Source organism: Rhinolophus sinicus, linkage group LG12, assembly GCF_036562045.2.
Source record: "Rhinolophus sinicus isolate RSC01 linkage group LG12, ASM3656204v1, whole genome shotgun sequence".
Taxonomy (NCBI): Eukaryota; Metazoa; Chordata; class Mammalia; order Chiroptera; family Rhinolophidae; genus Rhinolophus; species Rhinolophus sinicus.
This window is the reverse complement of record NC_133761.1, coordinates 52,857,496-52,871,113: the sequence shown is the minus strand read 5'-3', so window position 1 is coordinate 52,871,113 and position 13,618 is coordinate 52,857,496. Positions and strand designations below refer to the sequence as shown.

The 13,618-nt window shown below is 51.5% G+C and overlaps 1 protein-coding gene across 2 annotated transcripts in view; it reads right to left on the bottom strand.

Annotated features, from left to right (window-relative positions):
• Positions 1-13,618, bottom strand: part of KIF26B (kinesin family member 26B) — a 402,861-nt gene that overhangs the window by 9,639 nt on the left and 379,604 nt on the right. For both annotated transcript variants that reach the window (XM_019730870.2, XM_019730871.2), the window contains 2 exons: positions 7,364-7,526; positions 2,955-6,369 (listed from right to left, as the gene is read on the bottom strand). In XM_019730870.2, the coding sequence (XP_019586429.2) occupies positions 2,955-6,369; positions 7,364-7,526 (3,578 nt within the window). The remainder of the gene's footprint in view (positions 1-2,954; positions 6,370-7,363; positions 7,527-13,618) is intronic.

Genomic DNA, 13,618 nt, shown 5'->3' with positions numbered 1-13,618 from the left:
CCAACAAGAGCCAGCTCCGCAGGCCCTGGCCCATGAACGGCTGTGCTGGCTGTACTGTCTGCTTAGAGCTTTAACTGGAGAGTAAACTCTTCCCAAGCTGGAGATAAGACGGAGCCAGTGCCCGGGGCCACAGACTTCTCCTCTGGGCAGACCCATAAGGTCACAATGAATCTGAGAAATTCCTGTCACCTAGTGAAATGTCTTAGTGCAATGCATTACTCATGTGCTTGTGTAAACCAACCTGCTGCACTGCCAGCCGTATAAAAGTATAGCACATACAATTATGTACAGTACACAAGCCTCAGTAATAACGAACAACTATGTTACTGGTTTATGTATTTACTACACCTTTTACTGTTATTTTAGAGTGTACTTTTTCTACTTATAAAAAAAGACTTTGCTATAAAACAATACACGGCTTATGCCAGCAGCAGCCTCATACGTCTCGTGTTTATTACATCTCCTGCTTGCATCATTTTCTCCTGTGCTTGATTTAATCTCGTGTTGTTTTGCAGTAACACGGCGTACAGGCTTATAGGCTAGACTCAGGAGGCTGCCCCATGTAGCCTAGATGTGTAGTAGGCGATACATCTGGGTTTATGTAAGGGCACACTCTATGATGTCTGCACGACGATGAAATGGCCCAATGACACAGGACATATCCCCGTTGTTCTGGGGTGCACGACTTCACGATCATTCTTATTATAGTTGCCAGATGTTCGAGGTAGAACCTCAGCTGGGCTTAAATTTTCTTTCTGTCATTACATCCACTAAGAATATCGCCTCCGATGATATAATCTCATTCTGTTGCCTAAGGCCAGGCTCCTGCTGCTCCGAGTTTGTGCTACCATCACTGCCGGGGCCTGCAGTGCCCTCCATACCCTCTGCCTAAGCACCCTCAGGGCCATGCTCAGTGTTTCCCCAAAGCCTTCTTCTGGTGCTCTGGGCCCTCCCTTGGTTTAAATGCTTCCTCTACTTACGTCTCACTCCACTGCTCAGGATTTGGCAATGCGCCTTGGCTCAAGGTTGTCTGTCCCACACTTTTTGTCCTTTCTCTCCAATCACATCACTGACTTTTTACAGTGGCCTGTCTTCCCTGCTGCCTGCCCCTCCCCCACCACGCCTGAAACTTCCTTATCGCCAAGTTCTAAAAGCAAAGAAGGGGCCTGATCAATATTTAACTGAAAATAAACCTCACTGACTATGGATCGTTTTATGGGAAGGAAGTTGAGTCACCACCAATATTGTTTATATATTTGAATTGTTTCCTACAATGTGGGCATCAGAGAGACCATCATGGTTCTCTACCAACGCCCTCACTTTACTTCTAGGTGAGAAAATTGCAGCCCAGAGAGGACAGTCATTCCTTGAAGGTCACACAGCCCAAGACCCCAAGTTTCCTGCTTTCTACCTCAGTCTTCTTACTGCTCCATGTTATAGCCAGGAGAACAAGCCCACCTGCATCCACTCTCCACCAACATGGATCTCCAGGAAAGGTGAACTAAGTGACCTTGGTTGTTTCTACTGTTACAGATACTACGAAGCACTCAGGGAGTTCAAGGACATCTTCCTAGTAATGTAGTTCCAGTTCATATTTACGAAGGAAGTAACCAAAGCATTCAAACTTTCCAAATCCAAAAGCAATCTCTGATAAAAGGTAACTGCCTCTCTCCTTTGCAATTCCAAACACCTCTAAGTAATGGTCAAATCCAGCCATCTGGCCAGGAATTTCCTGTGAGGAGTTTTATGGCTTTTAACTTTTAAAGAAGTTGCTTTTGATTTATGCTGATCATGTCTGACAGCCAGCATTTCTCTTAACAATAATAATAAATAAGTGAGACAAGGTCACCTAACCTGAAAGGAGCATATCTCCATATCCATTACGGAGCCCTGGATCTACAGCTGCTCACCGAGGTCCCATGCCCTCCATACTCTATAGTAAATCCCACTCCTGGCACCTAGGCTGGCGATTTATTTTACACCATTTTCCTTTAACAGCCTAACCTAACACGAGACCCTCAGAGGACAGCTTCTGTCACAGGAGGGAGTGCCAGAGCAAGGACATGTGCTCTCCCCTCTCCAGGCAGGTATTTTACAGTTTTTCTTCCTCTTGACTCCTGTGCAACAGCCAAACCAAAAAAGGCAAGTCTTGAAAAAAAGAATAAAAGATATTGAAAGAACAAAATGGATTGGTAGATTCAAGCCACTCCATTGGAGTATATGAAAGCTCTCTGTGACATGCAAACACACGTGGCCACATGGCAAAGTCCCACAGTAACGGGGTGTGTGTGTGTGTGTGTGTGTGTGTGTGCATTTCAGGCCCTGTGGTGGGTGTGCATACATAATGGCCCATGAGTGTGTCTGTGTGTTCGAGGCTGGGGTGGGGGGTTACTGGAGGAAGGGCCTCCCCCTTTGCACTTTCAATGAGACATAGCATGATTCCTCCTATTTCCAGAGAGAGGCTGCCAAGGTCCTGGGGGCCACCAGCCCCCCATTTCAGCTTCTGCAGCCACTAGGTCATGAGGGAACTCTGACCTGACCCCTCAGGAAGCTCTAAGCAACTAGAACCTCGGTCCTTGAGCAGACAAACCTGGGCATAGGGTGAGGGAACCCACAAAGGAACAGGTAGCTTTACTCCTGCCACTGGTAAGTGTGCAGTGGGCATCCTGGTTGCCACCAGCATCCCACACATTCACCAGGCTGATGACAGAGGGGCACTCACAACCTTGTGGTCTATTGACGCCCAAATAGTAGGTCCGGTTTTTACAGTGAAACCCTGCATAGCTCTGTCCCCAGCTGTGGCTCACAGGGTGACAGGCTGTGAGGAAAGGAGAGACCAAGTGTCAACCCCACGGGCCTGGACACCACCCGCAGGACAGGGCAGCAGTGGGGTTCGGGCCACATGTCCTGCCCTTTGCCCCCCACCCACCCACGCCCTGTGCCCGGGCGCCTACCTGAATTGGAGCGTTTCTTTGGGGTCTTGAGGCTACGGCACCTCCCGCCCACGGAGCTACTGTTCTCGCTCATGGAGTCCTGGGCGGAGGACGCGCTGCCGGTGGCCTCGCTGTCGCGTATCATGCTCTCGTAGCCACTGCTGCCACCGCTGTGGTAGAACAGCGCGGTCTTGCCCATGGCCGGCGGGAGCTCCCCGCTCAGCACGCTGCTGTTGTCGCTGCCGTGACCGCTGCTGCAGCGGTGGGGCTTCCGCGGGGGCGTGACCTTGCTGTAGGGCGACGGCAGCAGGGGCACGGCCGCCGGCTTGTCGTCGGGGCCCCCGGCGCGCTCGTCGTCGGGCCCGGCCCGCGGCTGCAAGGCCCGGGGCCCCGCGCTGCCCTGCAGCAGCTCGGAGATGCGCCCGTTGACCGCGCGCAGCGGCAGCTTGGCAGCCAGGCCGGAGCCGCGGCTCCTGCTCAGCGACTGCGTGGACCAGCACATGTGCTTCCCGCTCGGGGCCGGGGTGGGGCTCTGGCCCACCGACTGCGGCAGGGACTTGGTGGAGAAGCTGAGCGTCTTGGTGGTGGAGGTGGACAGGCTGCGCGCTTTGGGACTGGCCAGGAGCAGCTTGCTCACAGCAGAGATCTTGGACTGGCTGGCCTTGGGAGAGGCGCCGGCCGACTGCGACTGTGGAGGGCCCGGGTTCGTGGGCGAGGCCCCGGCGCTGCGGCCCAGGCTCCGCCCCGCGCGGGGCATGGTGCTGTCCTTGCCGGCGTGCAGCCGGGAGCTCATGGAGGACAGGCTCTCGGCCCGCTCCAGCGACAGGCATTCGTAGTGGCTGACGGTGGTCCTGCCCAGGGAGTTGGTCCTGCTGGCCAGCTGCTCCAGCTTGGCGCTGAAGAGCTTGCTGCTGCTGCTGGCATCCCTCACCCTGCCGCTCGGCTCATCCGGGAAGCTGGCCAAGAAGGCCGTGGGCTGGTTCAAGGGGCTGCTGGTACCGCTGCCGGCACCGTGTTGGGGGCTGGCCCGGTTCTTCTGGTCCAAGCTGGACTTTCGGATGGGGGGCAGTGGGGGCGTCCCTTTGGGGCGAGCCAGGACACAGTGCTTGGGTGATGCCACCTTCCTCTCCAGGGTTGCCTTGGAGGGCTGGATGCCCGGAGCCGTCCCAATGCCGTTGGTCTCGGGGGCGCAGTGATAGAAGATGCCATCTAGCTCCTCCTGACGGCTGGCTTTCTGAGCAGCCCTGGGAAGGCTGCTGGACTTCAGGCTTTTGTTGGGATGTGCAGGGCTCTGGGCAGGCACGCTGGGCAGGGCCACCTCACAGCCATCCACTACCCTCCTGAAGTTGTCGGTGCCAGAGGAGGCAGACACCTCACCGCTGCTGCTGCTCAGCCTGTCACCGGGGCTGGCCTTCCTGTCCTGTTCCCGCTCTGCTCTGGCCTCAGGCTTGGCGGGGCCGGCTGCACCCTCATACTTCATCTCTCCTTCACTGGGATAGGCATTCTCTCTCTTTACCTCCTCTTCTCGTTTTAGCCAGGGGTCCTCGAATGTCATCTCTTTCTTTGCAGTGGTTTCCTTGCTCTCCTGGGACAGGGCTGCTTTGGAGGCTGAGCCGCCAGTGGCCATGGATGCCTCAGTTTCTTGGACATGCCGGGGGCTCATGGCAATGCAGGGGTACACCGTAATGTTGGTCTTCATGGGGATGTACCCTTCGCAGCTGCTCAGATTTGCCGTATTGGAGATGGTGACCATGGCTTTGCCCAGGGTGGAGATCTTACAGCCTTTGATGGGGGTGGCTTTGTTGAAAGAGTCTTCCCCCATTTCAGACAAGATGAGTACATTATCGGGGCCTGCCTTTGGCTTCTCCCGGCACACCACGGCAGTGTTCTGGAGGCCGCCGACAAACTCGGAGGCCGGAGGGTCTGCCATTGCTTCCCCGTGCCCGAAACACGTCTGGGCTATGAAGCTGTGGCACGACTGCTCGCCATCACTGCCTGTGCTCATTTCACTCAGCCAGGAGCTGATGGAGGAACGCCTGCTCCCTGCCTCCCGGCCCTTCTCGTCCAGGTTCAGCTTTGGGAGGGGCAGGAACTGCGTGATGCTGACCTCGGAGACCGGAGCCATGCTGGAGTAGCACTCCAGGTCCTCGCTGATGCTGCCAATGATGCTGACGGGCCGTGAGCCCGAGGCCAAGGCCTGCACAGAACAGTCGCTGTTGAAGCTGATGATGCTGGTGGGGCGGCCGCCGTCCAGGACCCCGCTGATGGTCAGCTCCTCCACCAGCGTGAACACCAGCTCGTCCTCGCCGTTCAGCTCCAGCGGCTGCTGCACCGTCACCATGGTGGTGCTGACGATCTCCTTCTTGGAATCTGGAGACGTTGCTGCCTGAGGCTCGTCATCAGCAGGAGTTTCGGGGAACCCTTCGCTCCCAGCAGACATGGATTTCTTCAACACCTGGGGGCTCATTCCAACCGGAGGTGTACGCACCTCGGGCTGCAGCAGGGACTCGCTGGGCACTGTGCCGGAGTCCTTGCTCAAGGGAGGCAGGGGGGCAGGGGAAGGCAGGATGCCCTTCTGCGTGTAGACTTTGCATCTCTGGGAAGGAGAGCTGGCTGGCTTGTACTCTGAGGTCTTGGACAGGCTGGCAATGCCCAGCCGCGGGGAGCCCATGGGCCTGGGCTTGCCTTCCACAAAGCCACAGGAGTTCAGGCTTTCTCGGCTGCTCTGGAGGCTGGGGCTCTGCACGAGCTGGGAAGAACTGTGCTGGCTGCTGCTGCCGGGGATGCTCCTGGGCGAGGCAGGAGGGGGGCTGTTGGTGAGCACGGCTGCAGGGGCAGGCGAGCGACTCCTCTGCCTCCTGGAAGCCAGGGCGTCAGTGCCTTCTCTGTCACTCAGCGGGCCGTCTGACGCATTATCTTCCTTATCAGACTCACTGAACGGGTTTGCTCCAGCCGCTTGGCTTAACGGGGGACACTTGCTTGCCTGCTCTGCCCCAAACTGGGCAGGCAGCTCTTCAAAAAGAAACTTACTGGGCTCTTCACTGCCATCAATGCAATCCAGCCTCTCCTGCAGCTCGGCAAACGTGTTGCACTTCAGGCAATCCCTCTCAGGTTTGCTGGCCGTGGCCTCTCCAGCCTCCACAGGCCGGCTGTCACCCCTGGTCTTCTGCAGGGCCGGCACAATGGGGACAAAGTCTGGGGGGCCCTCGTTGTCAGTGAGCTCCTTGTCAGAGAGGGCCGTGCCATTTGGCCCAATGTAGATGACCGTGTCACAGGACTGCTCGCTGCTGGAAGAGTAGTCGGGGTCACTGGACAGGTGAGGGATCGTGAAGTCTGAATCCACCGTGGCCCTGGCGTGGAAGGGTCTCAGCTGGGTGGGCCTGCGCATTCTGCCTTCTTCACAGGAGCTCTCTCCCCCAGAGGAGCTTGACGTGTACTGTGAGCGAGAGGAGAACACTTAGCTTGGGGAGCCTTCCAAGACAGCCCTCCTAGGGAGCCGGCCCTGCTGACTGGACGGAGGCTCTCCAGGCCCCCGGTCAGCTTCCCTGCATGTGGGCTGTTACCTGGGACATGCCAGGCTTGGGTCCCATGTTCCACATCATGGCCTTAGATGCGAAGGGTAACCCTTACATGACACATGGGGAAACAGAGGCTGCTCATGAAAGGAGGTGAGCAACCTAGGTCTGACTTCCGAAGGGCTACGGGGTCACCAACGTGGTACACCCAAGCCATCAGTGGCACCTGGTATCACAGAACACTGGTTGGCAAGACTCATTTTCTACAAAGAAAAGCTACAAAAGGAAGGGGGAAAGCCCCACACGTCACCAGCTGGCCCTAGAGCAGAGTGACGCCCATCATGATTATCTTCTCAAACATACTTATCACACCACTACTGTCTGTCCTGGCGTGGCCTCTGTCTGGAAAATAAGCCTGCTGGTTGTTAGCAGACTCTTACCATCAACCAACAACGAGGCCCACCCAGCAAAACCCGGCAGCCTGAAAGTGCCTCCTGGAAACACAGGGAGCATGGGGCCACGTGAGCAGCAAGTTAACAATCCTCTTTGGGGTCAGCCAGTGGAAGGACACAGTCTGGATCTACAGAGGGCCAAAGCAGGTGAGAGGTACACTGTGAATGCTTCCCACCCTCCCAAATGTTCCACCTCAAAGTAGCCATCCATTTGAACTATGTAAAGTGGACAGGCGCTCCCTGTCAGGGGTCCAGGTGGACGACTGGGAAAGCACCAACTGTAGGGACAGGAAGTGACTTTCTTCTATATCAGCCTCGGGGTTTTCCAGCCCCCAGGGGGACCCTGAGCACCCTTGCCTCTGGTGCTCGCGGATGAGAAACCCTGACTGGGCTCTTTCTGACTCAGCTCCAGGGCAGGGCTCCCAAAGCGCCTTCATTACTGCACCCCCTGCGAGCTCCTTACCTTCGTTTTCTTTTTCTTCATTCTCAAGACTCTCGAGGCGATCTGGATGGTGGACAGGGTTTCCGCGTAGTTCCCGGCTGCCGCCGAGATGTGAGCGATCATGGTGGTGCGACAGTTCATGTTCCCCAGGGATTCCCGGAGCAGCATGGTGAGCTTGCTTTCTCTGCCAAACAAAGTGGATTAAGGCTGCATTAGCGGACCATGCTTCTCTTTGGCTGTCAGGGCAGGACTTCAGGCCTCTCTACATGGCTTTTTTTGTTGTGGGCAGTGTTTTTTCTTTTTCATTTTTTTTTTAATCGTATACTAATTAACATTGTTTTCTAGCATGCTATTTGTAGTTGGCAGCTGAGCAAGTGCATCTAACCCCAAGTACAGAATGCATGCAAAACACCTCCCTTGGCACTTCTGTCCTGGCTGTGATGGGTATTCCTGTGCGTCTGTGTGCATGCATATGACATTGCACATAATGAGACCTGGGGATAGAAACCAGAGGAAGGGATGAAGAGAGAGATGGCTTTGTGACTGGTGATTCGGCACGCTGTCTGTACACACGGTCCTTTACTGTGAGTGTCTGCACGCAGGCAATCCCTGCCACAAGAAGTAGTTCCCCGGCCATGAACTTGCACTGAAGATCTATGTGTTTGTAAGACAGGCCAAGTTCCTTCTGCCAAGGAACTGCAGTCATTTTATTGCTATTGTCTCTGAACTCTCATATTTGCACAGACTAATAATGAAGGGATTCGTGTCCCTGATGATACGTGACAAAACACAGACATAGGCCCAAGCACTGACTCAATCAGCAAACAGAGCACAGAACTTTCTAGAAAGGCCTCCGATGGGGCTTTGCAGGTACTGTATGGAGCCAGGGCCCTGAGTGGTGGTAATGAGACCCAGGAGTTTACAGACTGCATTTCTATGCTCTTTAAAAAATGACCTGAAGGAATAGCTTGTGTTGTTCCATTCTTATACTGTCTCAACATTTTTCCTGCCTCGCTTTTAAAAGGCTCTGCTTATGTCATCCCCAATATGCATCCTCTCAACTTCTGCCCAACGTCATTTCATTTCTGGAGCCTTCCGTGGTCCTAGGCGGAGGCAGCCCCATTGTTTCCCATGCCCTGTGTTCACATTCCTGTGCTGTGTTTATAATGCCAGGTGAGAGGAGTTTGTCCTGTCATCCGTGTCCCTGTCAGGCTGCTAGTCAACCACCCCTGCAGAGTTCCCTAGAGAGGGACTATCCAACTCTGCAGACTCGGTGTGAGACGCAGGCCGCTGTCAGCAGGGATTAGATCTTGGAAATGGGGGAAATCATTTCACACGTGACCTGCATAGGCCTTCAGGGAGATAAGACCAGTGTTAAGGCAATTGTTTCTCCTTTTCATCTGGGACCAATTAAAGTGTCAGTTTGGGGCTACTGGGCTCACTCTGGCTCAGTTCCAGGGCAATTAAAAAATATATCAGCATTTCCCTTCAAGCAAAATAATTAGTGATAAAAGTGGTGGACAGAGAGTATTATGGCTGAATGCTTATGTCTTCCCCAAATTCATATGCTGAAGTCCTAAGCCCCAATATGACGGTATTGGGAGGTAGGACCTTTGGGATGAGATTAGGTCGTGACGGTGAAGCCTTTATGAACTGGATTAGTGCCCTTATAAAAGGGACCCCAGAGAACTCCCACACCCCTTCTACCCTGTGAAGTTATGACAACAAGATGGACATCTACGAGCCACGAGGTGGGTCCCCACCAGACACTGCATCTGCCAGCGCCTTGACTTGGGACTTTCTAGATTCCAGAATTGGGAGAAATAAATTTCTGTCGTTTAAGCCATCCAGTCTGTGGTACTGTGTTATAGCCGCCCAAACTAAGAGAGAAAAGAAATGCAGATACGGAGGAGAACGGAGGCCCAGATCTAAACATTACCTCCTTTCAACATATATGCAGCTGGATGTCACAGACACCAGCAGAGCTGATGGCCAGACATCCCTGGCAGATATTTTTGGCAGAGACACTGCCCTGGATGAGCCTTGGGCTTTGTCTTCACTGTGTGAAAAGGAGGACAGATTCCATCAGGGTTAAGCTGTGATCACATACAGCTGGTTCTTATTACTCACGGTAGTTGCCTCCTATTAAGTCTCAGTGAAGACTGTGCTAGTGAATTAGGAGCCATTGCTCCCTGGGGAAACTCATGGTTGAGGTTCCCAAGCACCTCTGGTCACAACATTTTGTCAGGTGATCAACACACAACCTTGTTTCCTGTGCATATATGTTTCTGTGTCACAATACCTTCTTTAATCCATATTTCTTACAAATAATGAATTATACACACCATTTCTTTATAATAAAATACCAGCGATAGGGTTTACCATTTTCCTGACCCTGGGTATCATGACCGTGGATTTCTGTGGCTTTCAGCCTCACAACAACACTGTTCACTATATTCTTTTAATTTAATCAGTCATCCTCTTGTGAATCCACAGATATAACCACTTTTCCATAGCGTCATCATGCACGTTAGGTGTTAACCTCCGCACTTTCCAGAGCAGCTGAGGTAGATAGAGATCAGTGAACTTGGTCTTTCTTTTTCTGGATGCACCATATGGTTGATTCATTAACATTGAACTCACACCAATAGCACAATAACATGCCCGGAGGAAGCGTACCTAACACACGCGTTTTCTCCGTAAGGCACACCACTGCTTTCTTGCACTAAGGAACACTAGACAGTACTTCAACAGTGTACGGTGGTACCTCGGTTTTCGAACGTAATCGTTCTGGAAGACCGTTCGAGTTCTGAAACGTTTGAAAACAGCGGACAGCTAGGCCTCAGGATCTTGCACGCAACGGAAGCCACGTGACATGTTCGACTTCCGAGGTGTGTTCGAAAACCGAAGCATTTATTTGCAGGTTTATGGCGTTCGTAAACCAAAATGTTCATCAACGGAGATGTTCGAAAACCTAGATACTACTGTACTTAAGGGGCCATTTAAACCGCGGAATCACCAACAAAAAGTTCACAAATGCAAAAAATGGGGCACTAAGTACACTAAAAAGAACGCTTGTTTACAGAAAGACAGGTGAAACAGGAAGGCAGCCTCAGCTGGGAATGTGCCCATTGGACAACTCAGAGTTCCACTGGTGCACCCGCCTGCAAATGCCAGTGTTTTCACTGCGAGGATTGATTTTGGGTTCACAAATGAATTTTAGTGACTAGGAAAATTTACAAATATGGGGTCTGCAAACAATGGGGATACTCTGAAGTTCCTAATGCTGTTTTATTAATCAACTGCACTCTGCTGAAGGCACCACCCACTTGTTTCTCTGTGTGACCCTAGGTACGTTCTCTGGGAAAGATACCAAAGACAGAAAAACGGATATAATATTGTTATAGCAAACTGTTTGCCCTGTGTATTTCCACAGTTCTCCATTCATGACTCAATCATAGGACTTTTTTTTTTTTTTTTTTTTTTAAGTTCACATTGTGGGAAGAGGCCAGGGCACGTATGTTGCTTGGCAACCAGAATTTTAGCTCTCCTGATGGAAAGCCAGTGAAACTGCTAGCAAGATTCTTTCACCTGGGCCTCTCTAGATTCTAAAAAGCACATCCTTATGGGAGTGAAAAATGGGGGCTATAAAGCTTTGGTTTTTTTCCTCCTCATAATGATCCTTTAACTTGGAACAAAGACAATGAAGTTGGGTACGGAAGGTGAAAGAGGGGGCAGGGTACTAGAGGCTGCAAACTGTTGGTTTAACGCAGCGTCTTTGGTAGGAGAATAAAAAGGTTTAAATAGTTTCTAGGGCAACGGTCAGCACAAACTCAGACTCACCTTTGCATCAAGACTGAGGCGAGAGGAATTCTCATGCAGGTGCAGAGCTGCTGGCCCCCTGAGCCCCAGGCCCAGGCTGAGGGAGGGAGTTAGAGACTCAGGGGCCATGTGGGAGGGGTCCTGGCTGTCCAGGGCAGGTTGGGCAGGGACAGGAGGGGCCTGGTGACAGAGCAGAGCCGACTGGAGTCTGGGGAACGACCGTGCCACTTTGTCAAATGGCCATGTTTTTTATCCACACATATTCTACCTCCCTCCCACCCCAACTGCGCACACCTTTTATAGCAATTTTTGGAAAAATGTCTTGCTTTTTAAAATAAGTCAACCTTTTACTAGACATAGAAAGAGACCACAGAAAGAAGAGGATAATGAATACATTTTAATTAATAATAATTTTAAAAGAACATGAAAGAGCAATTAGGACAGGAGCTCACAAACTAGGACCTGCTGGCCAAATTTGGCCCACTGCCTGTTTTTATAAATAAAGTTTTATTGGTACACAGCCACACCTACTTATTAACATACTGCCTTTGGCTGCTTTCACACTACAACAGCCGAGTTGAGTACATGTGACACAGCCCATAAGGCCCATAAAACCACAAATATTTAGTATCTGGTCCTTCACAGGAAAAGTTTGTTGACCTTTAGAGTAATCATGATGTGGTATCACCCCAGGCACAGTGCCAGAGAGTCACCACCAGAGCATGAAGGTCTGTCTGAATGTCCTTACTATACAATAATCTCTTTCTGATGTGATTGTGTTAGCTGTTGTCCGCGTTGTTCTCTCTTGGTTCAGAGGTTTCACGGAGGGAGACCTAAAATCTGTCCCCTGGATACAGGCAGAGGAACAAACGCCGGCCTTTAGAAATCACTCAAGCACCAGGCCGTAGCCATGGCGACGGCCCAAATCACTTCCTACTTCCTGCAGAAGCAGATCCCGTCCTTCCAAAGGGGCTGTGAGATGCTCACACTCACTCAACCCATAAACTCATTAGTGTCTGTGGCAGGCAGTTCATTGAAGAAACACTTAGTGAGCACTGAGCCTATATAAGGCACCGTGCAGGGGCTTAGAAAGTGCGGGGAACAGGGACTGGCCATCCAGTGAGAGGGGCAGACATGCTAACCCCCGTTACGATAGCATTCGTTACAGCCAATGACAGAATCTAAAATAGCACATGATAAGGAAAGACCCCTTGAGGCTAGAGGATGTCCCCAGGGTCACTGAAACTCCCTGTGAGAGAACTCCTAGACCTTCACCTTGATAGCACAGTTCTGTCTCCTTGGCTGGGGGTCTCCTACGTGGCAAGATCCAAGGACCAACAAAGAACACTTTATTTGCATGTGGTCCCCAAAACACCTAACAAAACTCTAAATTCCCTTCTGAAAGGATGGTCTGGAATCTGTAGCTCCTTATTTGCTGACCCCCGAGAAGGGAAATTGTCCCAGCCGCTGAGATGATACAAGCTGCCCATGAAACAAGAGGTCCGAAGTCACACTACGATGTCAGCCAGGTAATTCCACAAGCAAAAAGTCATTCCTTTCCCGAGCAGTGGTAAGTATACTTCTTCTCCAGAAAGGAGGTGGAGAACCCTGGAGGGAGAAGGTAGGGCATGTGTTGACCATGCCTTTTGAAAGGAGAAAGAAGTGGTGAGCTGTGACTCACCGAGTGTGGCCACCTAATGCCAGCACCACGGAAATGGATGGCCCTTCTTTCAAGTCCTGCTTCTTATGAGAGAGGACTGTAGATTCCACTTACGACAGACATGGTCTCCTTCAGTACAAACACAATGAGGACACAGAATAAAAGAAGATGAGGCTGAGCCTCCTTACTTTGTCAATTCTTAATAACACATCAAAAGAAAGGAGCTTAGTTAATCCAGAAAACTAATTAAGCTCCAGAACAATTTGCAAGAAAAGATTTCTCGGGCAGCAAGAACTGAAGCAGACATATAAACCACACACATATGCCCATCCAGGTGTACACACAGTCTGGCTCTTTTTTGAAAAGGTAGGCAGCGGTTTGTTTGTTTGTTTGTTTGTTTGCTTAAGTAATACACCATCAGTAGTCAAGAATGGAAATCAAATGCAGAGAATGGTCAGATGTTGAAACAAGATAACAACTAATATTTCAATGTCAAGAACACAGTGGTACCCTTAAAGGATATTTAAGGAGATGACCCTGAACTACATTACATTCCAGTAACTATGCCATTTCCTACCCATTTTACCTGTAAATTGCCAGAATGTCTTCTCTAGCCCCCAAAGAGAACTGGAGATACTGGGCAAGAGCCGCCAGGTATCAAGTCAGCTCCAGGAAATACGATCTCCCAGCGCTAGCCCCCAAATCCCAGGCCCCCGTATCCATCCACTGACCACCAGGAGGAGAGAGCAGAGGGAAAAGGGAGAAAGAATGGAAAGGAAAAGAAAAAGACAAGT